Source organism: Mytilus californianus, unplaced genomic scaffold, assembly GCF_021869535.1.
Source record: "Mytilus californianus isolate M0D057914Y unplaced genomic scaffold, xbMytCali1.0.p SCAF_6, whole genome shotgun sequence".
In the NCBI taxonomy this organism is placed as follows: domain Eukaryota; kingdom Metazoa; phylum Mollusca; class Bivalvia; order Mytilida; family Mytilidae; genus Mytilus; species Mytilus californianus.
In genome coordinates, this window is record NW_026262712.1 from 12,826,168 (window position 1) to 12,838,812 (window position 12,645).

General features: G+C 29.9%; 1 protein-coding gene across 1 annotated transcript; it reads right to left on the bottom strand.

Annotated features, from left to right (window-relative positions):
• On the bottom strand, positions 1-11,657 carry LOC127705524 (uncharacterized). Its single transcript, XM_052209853.1, has 14 exons — positions 11,362-11,657; positions 10,118-10,215; positions 9,292-9,478; positions 8,383-8,465; positions 6,502-6,625; positions 5,599-5,861; positions 4,747-4,894; positions 4,013-4,176; positions 3,330-3,390; positions 2,287-2,433; positions 1,575-1,652; positions 1,121-1,253; positions 508-515; positions 1-156 (listed from the first exon to the last, which is right to left on the bottom strand). Exons 1-14 carry the CDS (start codon positions 11,473-11,475, stop codon positions 1-3), a joined length of 1,764 nt encoding a protein of 587 aa, XP_052065813.1. The 5' UTR covers positions 11,476-11,657.
• Positions 11,658-12,645: the final 988 nt, after the last annotated feature.

Genomic DNA, 12,645 nt, shown 5'->3' on the forward strand with positions numbered 1-12,645 from the left:
TCACATCAACTCATTGTTGGCAAACTGACTGGCTGTATCCCTTGACCTGGCATGGCCATTTTGGTGTGCGATACTGCTTCTTATTGTCTTATGGTTTTTTTCAAAACTGTCCTCTGTATAATGGAGTAAGTGGCCATGTCTGTCCATGTCATCAGCCTTTGAAAGACAGCAATTTTTTTGAAAAAGTTAGTCTTTTTAAGGTGGTACCTAATACTACAGGGAGATAACTCTGTAAAAATCAGCTAAACGTTTTAATTACGTTGTATTGTTAAGGAAATATTAAGCTTCTCAATGATCAAAATTAGTGTTTGTCAAACTGCTATATAACCAATGAAATTTTTCTGATAAAGTGGTTGGTTCAAATTTTTTGAAATTTTTATATTTTTGTCAAAGGGTCAAAGTAAACATTTTGTCAAAATTTTATGAAAATTAAACGAGCCAAATTAATATTAGTCAAGGTGTTGAGTACCACCTTAATACACACTTGAAAATACACACCATACAAACTATACTAACTGGGAAACATTCAGGAAGTTGTAAATGAGACTTAATAATCTTTTATTTATTTATGATGTCTTCCTCACTCTGACTATATGGTGACCTTTAGAAAACAACTAACATTCTAGGGGATAATATATATTTATCATATACTTAGCATTAATATGATAGCTTTTGAATATGTGTAATGAGCTTTCAATGGTATCAATATAGATAAAAAGAAGATTTTCATGCTCAAAATGTGACTATCTTGTTTATTTTTTAAGAAATTACAAACCCCAAAAAAAAAAATCAGATTTGAAAATGGTGGCTTTCTTAGTTACAGACTGGTAGAACCTGAAATCTGACCTCTCAAAATATTTGTCAATGTCCAATGAAATTTATCGTTCAAACTAATTGCAATGAAATAATGGATTTAAAAAGCAGAAAAAAAAAATAAGGGTCTCAACGTCTGTGCGCTTGTTTTGGAGAAATAAGCCATTGAAAATTTGTTTGAAAATAATGGAAAAAAAAGTTAGGGAAAGGGAATATTTTTTTAAGGGTATAACATGGATAAAACCAGAAGATTACAAAAATATCATAAACAAGTGGATCAAATACCTTAAAAACAATTATTATTTACCAAATGAACACAAAAATGGGTCTTTCTTTTTGTGCCGATTTCTGGTACGTTTTCCTGTATCAATTAGAAAATAACCTTCAAACTCTGATTTGATTTTTTGCACACAACATCCTTGCAAAATATACTTTGAAATCTACAAAAGATAATTATTACCAAAATAAAAAAAAAAACAAACAAAAAAAGAACAGATAAACAAAATCCTTGTTATAATCATAATATTAAAACTTAAAAGTGGCATTAACAAAAATTTGTTTTTTTCTCATGTAAATGGCCAATTATAGATGTTGGTCTGTGGTTTATTTATTTTTTAGAAATTATGTATGTTACAAATGTGCATTTCATAGAATTATAAAATGGTGCAATAAAAAATCTAATATGAGTAAATCAAGTCAAAAGAAATAAAAAATAATGAAATTGACTTAATTGGAAATATATTGTCATGTATCTTTCTTACCAATGCGAGTTTTTCCAACACCAAAATGTACTTTGTACGTAATCCGGCATATTCCATATTGATAACAGCAATTTGGAGCTGCAAAACAAATTAATAAAACAAATAATAAAAAAATGGATGTAAAAATAAAACATAAAATTTAATAGTTTTTTAATCAACAGAAACGTTTTGCATGTCAATGTGATGTCACCATACTATCATACTGTTGTGCTGAAATCCAATAGCAGGTTTACAAAGTTGGCTTTCCACATACTCTTTTATTTGACCACAAAAAAAATAGTCATATAAATATATCACCCTGCCTTGATTTATATGGTCATCCCACTGTACATTGCATTGTATATAGCCTGTATTATGATGCACTCTGCATGCTTTCATTGTAACATCAAGTTATGTTGCACTATCTATTTTTTTGTCTGTGTTATACAAATTAAAACGTAATAACCTATCCTTTATTTCACGCCAGATATAATGCTTAAATGTTTTACATTGTTATATTCTGACATAAACATCTTTTAAATAGCAAAGATATAGCAAGGACAGCTCAGTTCTTATGGAAAAATAAGACAAGCCTGATTATTTCAGCAATGTTAAGATGTTTTTGTTCAGGTTATTGTCTCTTTGACACATTCTCCATTTCCATTCTCAATTTTATTGTATTGATCTGAGTTTATTTTCATTTGTAATGAAAAGCTATTTCTACAGTACTCACATAATGTTTAAAGTCTTTGCCCTGTCTACTATCAAAGTATTTGAAGAAACTGCTATTGATTTGATAGCTGAAGTCAGACTGGTCAATACTTTCTAAATGTTTTTCCAGTAAAGATTTTTGGTTTTCTGTTAAGGTATCTAAGCAGTACTGTCAAATATATAAAAACAACTGTAGATTGAGTGTTAAAATTAATTTCTAATTTTTATAAAGTGACTTTAATGTATACATATTTTTGAGATGGTAGCTGTTCTTGGTTACTCTACTAATTCGTCAACTTTAAACAAAATTACATGTAAATGATCATAATTTGGAAATTGAATTAAGACGTTATAAAAAAGTTCAAAGAGAACACAGACTGTCCAAAGTTTGTAAAATTTTAGATGATAAGGAACACTTTTTTCTCATTGCCAAATTAACAGTAATGTAATACATTCCCTTAGAAATGCAATTAAAACCCATTATCCTAATTTAAGGATGTATTCTTCTGATGTTTCAGTCTCGTTGAAATCTCGTTCTGGAATTATTTCTAAAATATGTGATACAAGTGGAAAATATCAATGAATTTAAAAAAAGGTTATTATCAAACTTAACTCTCTGAAAAAATTAGGTATTTCCAATGAGTAGTTTTTGAGTAATCAATTATTCAAATTTTATTACCAATCAAGTCAGTCTTTTTAGTCAAAATTTTGAGAAAATGGGTGAGGGATACAAAAAATGATTTTACCAGAAACATGTACATCACACATCCCTTTTTTCTTTTCAAATTTCTTAGATATGTATTTTTTCAATCATTTATAACAAAGAAATTAAAAAAAATATGCAATTTGTACTTAAAACGGGAAAAAATCACAAATTTACAAAATTGACAACATGGTAAATTTGTCACAAAAAAACATTAAAATATGATAAAGCTTTCTTATATTAACACCTAACTATAGTTTTTTTAATTAAAAATTATTCATATATGTCCCCTACTATTAAGAAAACTTCGATTACAATCAGCCTCTTCAATAATAACACCAATAATAGAAAAAAACATTTACCTTAATCAAATGCTTAGCTAGTCCTAAATACAGGAAATGTAAAGTTCCCACTGGTGTATCTCTGAAAAAAAACAACATAAGAGCATATATATATCATTTCTAAATATAGTAAATACATCAAGTCAATATGGCAAACAGTGAAAAAATACAAAATATGAAATGGAAAACACATGACCAAATAAACCAATGAGAAAAAAGACAAATTAAACCATAAGTGATAGTGTTAGTTACACAGTGTGCAATTGTCTTAATACGAGAATTAATTGAGTCAATAAAGTTCATATCGATACAAATTTTATAGACCTATCAGATTTAATTTATGCTTTTTTTTTAATTACAAATTTATATATATAAATTCAATAATTAGGACAATATCAACCAAAAAAATTTAGATATCTAATCTAAAACTGTGAAAAATGAAAAATATGAGGACTATACAGCAACTTAAAAACATTTTTTGTAGGATCAATAATTTAAGGGAGATTATTCCAACTGAGATAATAAAAAATGGTACTTAAATTTACTAGGACAACATCAGCCAATCAAATTGTGAGAAATTACTCTAATTCAGGTTACTTATATAAGACAATTACCATCCATCCCAACAAATTGAATATATACGTCATATTGATATCCCTAAAATTATACTAAGCTTATAAAACACATGCATATGTGCTGCATACCTGTGTGGATCCATAAATTGCCATAAACAATTTTCGTACAATTTCACCCCTGTCTGTCTTTGTAAGGAGACTTTGTCTCGCACTAATTTGAGCCTTTCCAGTGTCCTCTTTGTTGTTTCCGGTGTTCTCAAATCCCATTTCTTAAAAGGATCTGTGCCATCTGCCTACAGATATACAAATAAGTCTCACTAAATAATGTAATGTTTGGTATAAAAAAGTATTTTTTAATATGATGAACAACCATCCAACTTTTAGGTTTGTTTTTTTGTTTGTTTCTATAAATAACCAGGTGCTCCTATTAAGTTATAGTGCGAAAACCAAGAAAAATGCTTATTTGGGCCATTTTAGGGCCCCTAATTCCTTAACTGTTCTGACCAAAACTCAAATTTTCAATCCTAACCTTCCTATTGAGGTCATTAACCTTGTGTTGAAATATCATAGATTTCTATTTATTTATACTTAAGTTATTGTGCGAAAACAAAGACAAATGCTTCTTTGGGCCCTTTTTTGACCCCTAACTATTGGGACCACAACCCCCAAAATCAATCCCAACCTTTCTTTAGTGGTATTGAACCTTCTTTTAAAAATTTATAAAGATCCATTCACTAAAACTAAAGTTATTGTCCGGAAACTAAATGCGTCTTCGGACACTGACGACGACGACGATGACAACATCATACCATTATAAGATGCAAAAGATTTTTTAAATAGTACCTGTGGCTGTGAATACTTACATTACATTTTGGGCAATATTTATTTGCAGATGGGCTTAAATGGTTGCAAGCCAAACTCATCATATGGTAGTCAGTAACAATCAGGGATATGTGAGTTGTCAGTATAACCTTTTGGTTAAGTGAAGCATCAAATGCTTCTATCCCTGATCTGAAAGATAAAAAATAACATACAGTATATAAAAGTTCCATTTCACTTCATATCCTGTAAATGTACTTTTTTTCATGAGCACTTATTTTTGCAAATTGTGTATTTCAAACAAGTTTCCGGGTATTTATTTTTGTGATTTTTTTCTCAAAAGTAAACAAAAATTTGTTTTATAGTTATGATTATTGCCTCGCGTGTAAATCTGAACTGTATTTAAAGTAAAATCGTAAATAGCCGTTGGGTATACTGTATTACATGCTTGGTGGTTAGTGCATGCATTTCATATAAATGTAGAAGATGGCAGTTTGAAAAGAGGTTTTGTTAGGACCGGCATTGCAGGAGTCACACTCTGTAAATGACAAGCTGTAGTAACTTTGGTTATTTGTAAATAAGTTTCGTGTGTATATATTTGTGCTTGTTTTATTTTCAAAAAATCTAATTATAATTACAATTTTGTTTGTTATCAAATGATTACAGTAAAGCTTTCAAAAACATTGTCTGCTACTATACACACATGTTTGTGGATAACTCGATAGTTAAATTAAGCTTATCACAACTCCATGTATACCTGTTAGGTGGAATTGAAAGTTATAGATTTAAGAACATTTCAACAACCCTACCCATAACAAGTCCTGTCTTATTGACACAATGCATAGAATTAGATCACAAGACACAACATTTTAATTTCTTTAAACAATTATACATACTGTTTACAATTTTCAATGTCCTGGCAAATAGGAGACACAAGCTCAAGAATATCCATTCTATCAGCCACACCTAACAAAAACACATTCTTTCCTCTGTTTTTTTCTTCAACACTCAACCCAGAAAGCTGACCCTGGATGGCATGCAGGGGTGACCACCTTTTGGACTGATTGGCTGACATATCATCCATAAACAGGTTTAAAGGCACTGTTATAACAGGTAAACCGGTGTACAAAGATGATTGCTTTAAGATTGCATCTCTTCTCTGAAAAAACCCAAGATGTACTGTAAGTTATTCCTCACTTAAATGATACCATTGTTTAAAATTGCATTTGAATAAGTTGAAGGGGGGGCATCCCCCCCTTTCATGGGAACATTTTTGTTGATGATATAGTGAATCACTGAAGCATGACTAGAGCAGCCCCCTCTTAGGTCAGTCATCCCCCCCCCCCCCCCCCCCCCCCTTTATGAAAAGTTCTGGATCCGCCACTGCAAATCCCCAATTGATGCTGATAGAGCTTAAAATACAATACAGCTTTCTCATAAATGCAAACATAAGTAAATGAACTTGAGTAAATAAGAATCTTTATAACTGAAGGCAAAAAAATAATATATTCATGTTACTTGGCGAATAAATTTATAAAGTGGCGAAAAATATATATTGTTTTTGGGAAAGAGGTGGCGAAAAAAAATTAATTGAACCAGCGGAAACCCTGACTGATAGTAATGTGACTTTATAGAAAATGTCATTGATTTAATAAGTAGTTCCTTAACATGTTGACTTAAGCAGAAAAAATTACAATGAAAATAGCTAATTAACTCCTTTATAAAACTAATGACATTTCTAACCTGTTCAAATTATCATCTATAAACAATGTACAAATGTTAAACAATGAAACACATACTTCTCTGGAAATGTTTATCAACTCCCCATTTATGAGCTCCATCAATGATGTGTCACTTGGAATAGAAAACACCTTGCATTCTTCTAACGAGACCATATGCAGTTGCCCGTACTTCACTAAACATCTAAAAAACAATTAAACTTACATTTATTAATGTTCAAAATTTTGGCACTAGCTTGTACTAACTGCAAATGCACATAAGGGGGAAGTTTTTGCACTAAAAAAACAATGCCATTAATTTCCTGTTTGGATTGTTTTACATTTGTCATTTAAGGGCCTTCTATTATGACTGTGTGGTTTTTGATCATTGTTGAAGGTCATACATTGTTTTAGGGTTGTTTATTTGATTACTGTGTAGAATTGTCTCATTTAGGCACTTAAACCACACCTTTTTGTTTTTCAAGGAGAATTCAAAGAGTACGACTCTTCTCTTAAAATTGTAATTCAAAACCTTTTTCATTAAAGAAATTGCAAATTTATGGCTTTGTGACAATTTTGAAAAAATAATGTGAATATTTGGTATTGTTTATATCTGTATATGATATTTGTTCATCATCTACCTTGTATAAAGAAACTTTAAATCACAAAAAGAATAATATATGCCTTATAAGTTTTATACAATTTGAGATTATTGACCTTGACATGCTGAAAATTCTTATAAATGAATTATGAAATCTACATTGTAGCTTGATAAAAGATATGAATTAAAACCTTTAGAGTTGTTTTTATACTCTAAAGACAGCTAAAATATCAAGAATCAATACATTCTGTTGAACAGAAGCAGTGAAATTATAATTTTGTGTCAATTTTTTATTGACATTTCTGCCTTTTTTGCAGAGTTATCTCCCATATCTATGGAAATCTCCATAGGAATTTTAAAATCATTATTTTTTACTTTTCCTCAAGTTAGATTTTATGGGATGTTTTTCTGTGTATATTTGGGGTATAATGATAAAGATTAAAACTTCTGTTGCAATTACTTCAAGGTCAGTGTCAAATTTATGCTAGATTGACTGGACTAAATACCATATCGCCTAACTTAAGTAATAAACAGCTGCGCCATGAGTGCATGATACGCCCGTCGTCTTGTGTGTGAATTTTTATGCAATAAGCATAAATAGTTTCTGACATATGGCATAACATGCGAAAACCCCCCCTTTTTTTTTACAAAAAACTCAATATCTCTAAAATAAAATTTTGAATCAAAACCAAAAAGTATACAGATCTTTAGATTAATATAACTAAGAAGTGTGTAAAATTTTAAGCAATAATCATAAATCGTTTATGAGATACGGCGCGACATGTGAAAACCCCCCTTTTAAAAAAAAAAAAATCAATATCTCAAAAATAAAACTTTGAATCAAAACCAAAAAGTATACAAATCTTTAGATTCATATAACTAAGAAGTGTGTAAAATTTTAAGCAATAATCATAAATCGTTTTTGAGATACGGCGCGACATGTGAAAAACCCCTCCCCCTTTTTTTACAAAATACTCAATAACTCTAAAATAAAATTTTGAATCATCACCAAAAAGTATACAGATCTTAAGATTAAAATAACTAAGAAGTGTGTAAAGTTTTAAGCAATAATCATAAATTGTTTTTGAGATACGGCGCGACATGTGAAAAAAAACACACACCTGTTTTAGTTACTAAGTCCCGTAACTCAGAAAGTTTTAATCTTATTTTCACCAAAAAGTATACAGATCGTTTGACCATCATAAGAAACAACTATGTTAAGTTTCATGAAATTTGGATAAGTCATTCTCAAATTACGGTGCGACATGTTTACGCCGGACATACAGACGGACGGACACCGGACTTTTGTATACCATAATACGTCCCGTCAAAAATTGACGGGCTTATAAAAATATACATACTTTTCTTCCATGTTCATTTCAGACATGTATCTGTGTTCCTTGCCAATAAACACATCTACTTTAGCATACATCAATTTGTCTTCCTGCAACATCAAATTAAAAATTACAGCAGTTATGAAAGCATTTACATTTAATACTCATATTGAAACATCTAGAATAAGTTCTAAGCTAAAAAATAAGATATGAATACACTAACTTAGTAACTATGTATAATTTAACATAAAATTAATGAAATAAAATGATTTAGGCCCCAAGTATCTTGAAATTTATAACATCAATATTAAATACATCCCAATACTGACAAAAGTTACAACTATCAAATTTAAACAACAGCATCATACCATTATACAACAATTTTTTTTTTGCATTAGTCACAGGACAACTCACAACATCCCTGATTCACAAAATTTAATAATTATAACTGCAACATTCAAAACAAAATGCATGAACATGAACTAAACTGGCTTTTAAAAAAATAAAATATTGTTTGATATTACATTAACATTGTTGTAGGAGTAACTAAGTTAAATTATCTCCCTTTGTTGGAGACTGCAAATCAAATCTCAATAAATAAGCTTTCATTACAGTCGGGAAAAATGTAATAAATTCAATAGTTCATATTTTGATTAATGATTTTGTTTCAAATTTTACATAATCTTATGAGGGATGTAATTTTCATTTATTAGTTCGTTTTTAAACCTAAATCTGCTAATATCATCAGATATTTTTTTTTTACAGAATATCATTTTAAACGTCCCTATATCATGTATATCAGGTTTGCCAAATGCTTTGCATCAAAGTTTGGATGGTTAAGAACAATGCTGTGAGAAGAAAAGGGAAAAAGACTGATGTTAAAAGGATGTTATAACTGAATTGAATCAATAATTAGACTGTTTTGAATTACAATACCTGTACACTTTCCAGAAACTGCAAAATTTTGCCGTAGACTGCTTGACCATCAAGTTCAAAGGATATGAACTGCCCTTTAACAAATTGGTGTTTTTTACTGTTTATAGTCCAGTGAAATTCCATTTCTCTCCACTTACTGCCTGACACTTGGTAGTTTGACTGAGTAGTTGTTTCTACAGTTGGATATCTATATATATATATATATGGAGAGTATTTTATTATAAAATATATTCTTCTACATTTTGTTATATTTTTGAGATGCAATAAAGGTTTCGGGTACTTATGTAGTTGAAAAACAAATCTCTCATTTCATTGACATTGATAATTCATATTGACATGCGCTCTTAATATTTTTCAAGTACCTGGAGTGTCTTTTCCTTAAAGGGTTTTCCTCTGAGAATACATAGAAATATATAAGTGGGTGGTAATGGGGGTACCTTTGTGACAAATAACGGTAAAAAAATTTGCCAAATGACGTTAACGGTATAAATTGTTGGTGCATTACTATAAAATGTACAATTTCTTTTAAACAATAAAAAATTCAAATGATTTTGATAAATCGTGCTAAATTTTTTCCAAAAAATGATGGTAACAATAATTATTTCAGACCTCTGACGAGTCATGATAATAATATTTTGACGAATCATGATAAAATTTTAACCAATTTGATGCTTTATAGCTGAAAATGGCCGTTTGACACCTAACAGTAAAGTGCATTACAACCCTCATATAAAAACATTTAGCATCAATCAACCATCTTTAATTACAAAATTACAGCAATCTTGCAAAAGACTGAAATTTCACTCTTTATGAAACATTTTAATACCTGAATATCTGTTTTGAAATCACTGGATTAGCCAGTTGTAACCTTAGCATTGAAGTTGGCTTGATCATCCAGGAAATATTTCCATCTTTATCTTCATGCTAAAAGTAAATCAAAAATTGTACATGTACAAATAAATAAGGTTAAAATCATAATTAATAGTATTGGATACTATAAAGGTTTCGGGTACTTATATAGTTGAAAAAACAAATCTCTTATTTCATTTGTGACAAATAACAGTAAAAAAATTTGAATATGAATATTCTTGGGTAAACAAATCTTCATATCTCCCTCAGGCACAGGAAAGGAATGTTTTATTCCACTGCCTAAGCTTTGTATACTATCTGAACTTCAAATATTAGTTTGCAACTTTGCATACCGGCATTTTTTCTTATCCGCTTGTTTTTATTACTAAACACGACATATGTATTGATAAACAGTACGGATAAACATTAATTATTTAATTAGTATTTTTGTTTTAACGTCTGAAATAAATTTGAACACGATAATGACATTTGCCAAAGCTTTTTAGAAAAATAAGAATTTCAAGACGTTATGTACATTAACCGTGCGTAACGTCGCATGATTTAGTCCCGACATTTCAGAGGGGAATATGATACTCAGAGTTGAATATGAAGTTTTGTTCGACGTCACGTGTGAACGTTTCAACCAATCAAATGTTGATTTCGCTATAAAAATCAACATGCAGTGGAATAACATAGATTATTAGATATTAGATATTATTATTTAAGATATAATATTACTAAAAACAGCAAAATTCCTTAAAATCACTAATTCAGGGACAGCAACCCAACAGTTGTATCATAGGTGGGGCATAAATACTGCATTTTACCCCCATGTTCTATTTTAAGCCATGTCATTCATCTTGGACAGCGGGGGATCCTTGGACACATTTTTAAAATTTAGATACAAGACAAACTTATTTCTCATGTTTTTGTTAAAGAAACTTGCTATTGAAAATTGTTGAAAGAAGCTTAAGCAAACATTAAAGAGTGTGCCCATTTCATTTTGGGGGCCATAATAAGCAAACTATTTGACTTACCTTTTAAAATTATAACAGTTTCACATGTTTGTTTATACAAATATTATAAATACAGACAAAACAAAAATTATACAAAAAAGTTTATTATAATAAAATAAATAACTCAGATTACTTGCTTTTTAACTAAACTTTTGAATATTTTTTTAAATAATTTTTTTTATAACAATTAAAATGAATGAATTACCTTTTGGATCATATCTTCCATTTCCATTTTTGTCTGAAGATACTTCTTTATTTTGGACAGTGGAGGCACATTACGACACCCACATTCCTTCATTATGTACATGACAAAAGACATTACCTCATCACTCTGAAGAACAATAAAAAAAAAAAAATGAAAAGTGAAACATGACTGTCAAATATTGATATCTATGTATATCTGCATGGCTGCAACATCAACAAAAATAAAATGTATGGTATAAATGAAAATATAAAATTACAGTGAAAGACATAACTTCAGGTGCAGTTCGCAAGAGTTACTCACTCCTTTTTTGGTGCAAGTTTTTACTTCTTTAAAAACACAACGTGAAGCAAATTAACGCTTCTTAATACTAACTCTGGAAATACTTTATTCTTATTATACATTTGAAATCTTTAGTTTTGAACTTCATTTACATACTCTTGTTTAATCATTGTTTGTTAAATACATGCAATTGTTGTACATTTTTGAATAAATATGAGGGGGATAGGCCTAGGACCTTTATCAGGACTAGGAGATTGGGTGTTTTTAAGCTCGGGATAAACCCTTTCCTAATCTTGGAATCCTTTTTTCGAATTTCAGGATATCGGGATTGAAATTTATTTAAGTCATAAAACTTTGCTCAGTGCTTGGAGCTCAATATTCATGCTCGAAACATAAAATTCAGCATTTTGATTGGGTGATTTTGGAGTATGGGTACAAAAAAACTGACTCGAACGTTTTATGACTTCAAGGCCTGGCCTTGCGGTCATAAAACTTTTGAGCATGATTTTTTTACTCAGACTCAAGAATTAACCAATCAAAATACTGGATTTTGTGTTGGAGCTCAAATTTTGTACTCCTTGTACTGAATAAAGTTTTATGACCAAGAGCCTTGTTTGAATTCAGTTTCAGTCCAATTGTTTGTAAATAAATTTAATTATCATGTTTATTGTGATTAATATGCTTTTTATATGGGCTGCTTTAAGGTTCATGTGGACCATTAGGCTAAATTGGCTGCATTTTTCAGATGCACAGGTTTGTTTGAATCTGTACTCTCAGTAAATTTTGAGGTAATAATGCAGTCATTTTATCCAAAGGGTTCACATGAACCTTAATTGACAATAAAAAATGTACTCCCTCTTTGAGAGAGATGTGCAAAAATCAGTGATTGAAATAGCATCACATTTTATACAAATGAATATTATGACGCTTAAGACCCTGGGGAGACCACAATAAATAATTACAATGTTTTGTATGACTTTTCCATATTTTTTTTTGGATGCCTTC

Excerpts from the sequence above, each read along its gene's own strand:
- LOC127705524 (XM_052209853.1), bottom strand. The coding sequence starts at position 11,475 with ATGTCTTTTGTCATGTACATAATGAAGGAATGTGGGTGTCGTAATGTG. Across the intron at positions 6,626-8,382 it reads GAAATGAACATGGAAGAAAA|ATGTTTAGTGAAGTACGGGC; the intron begins GTATGTATATTT and ends ATTGTTTTTTAG. Across the intron at positions 5,862-6,501 it reads TGATAAACATTTCCAGAGAA|AGAAGAGATGCAATCTTAAA; the intron begins GTATGTGTTTCA and ends GGGTTTTTTCAG.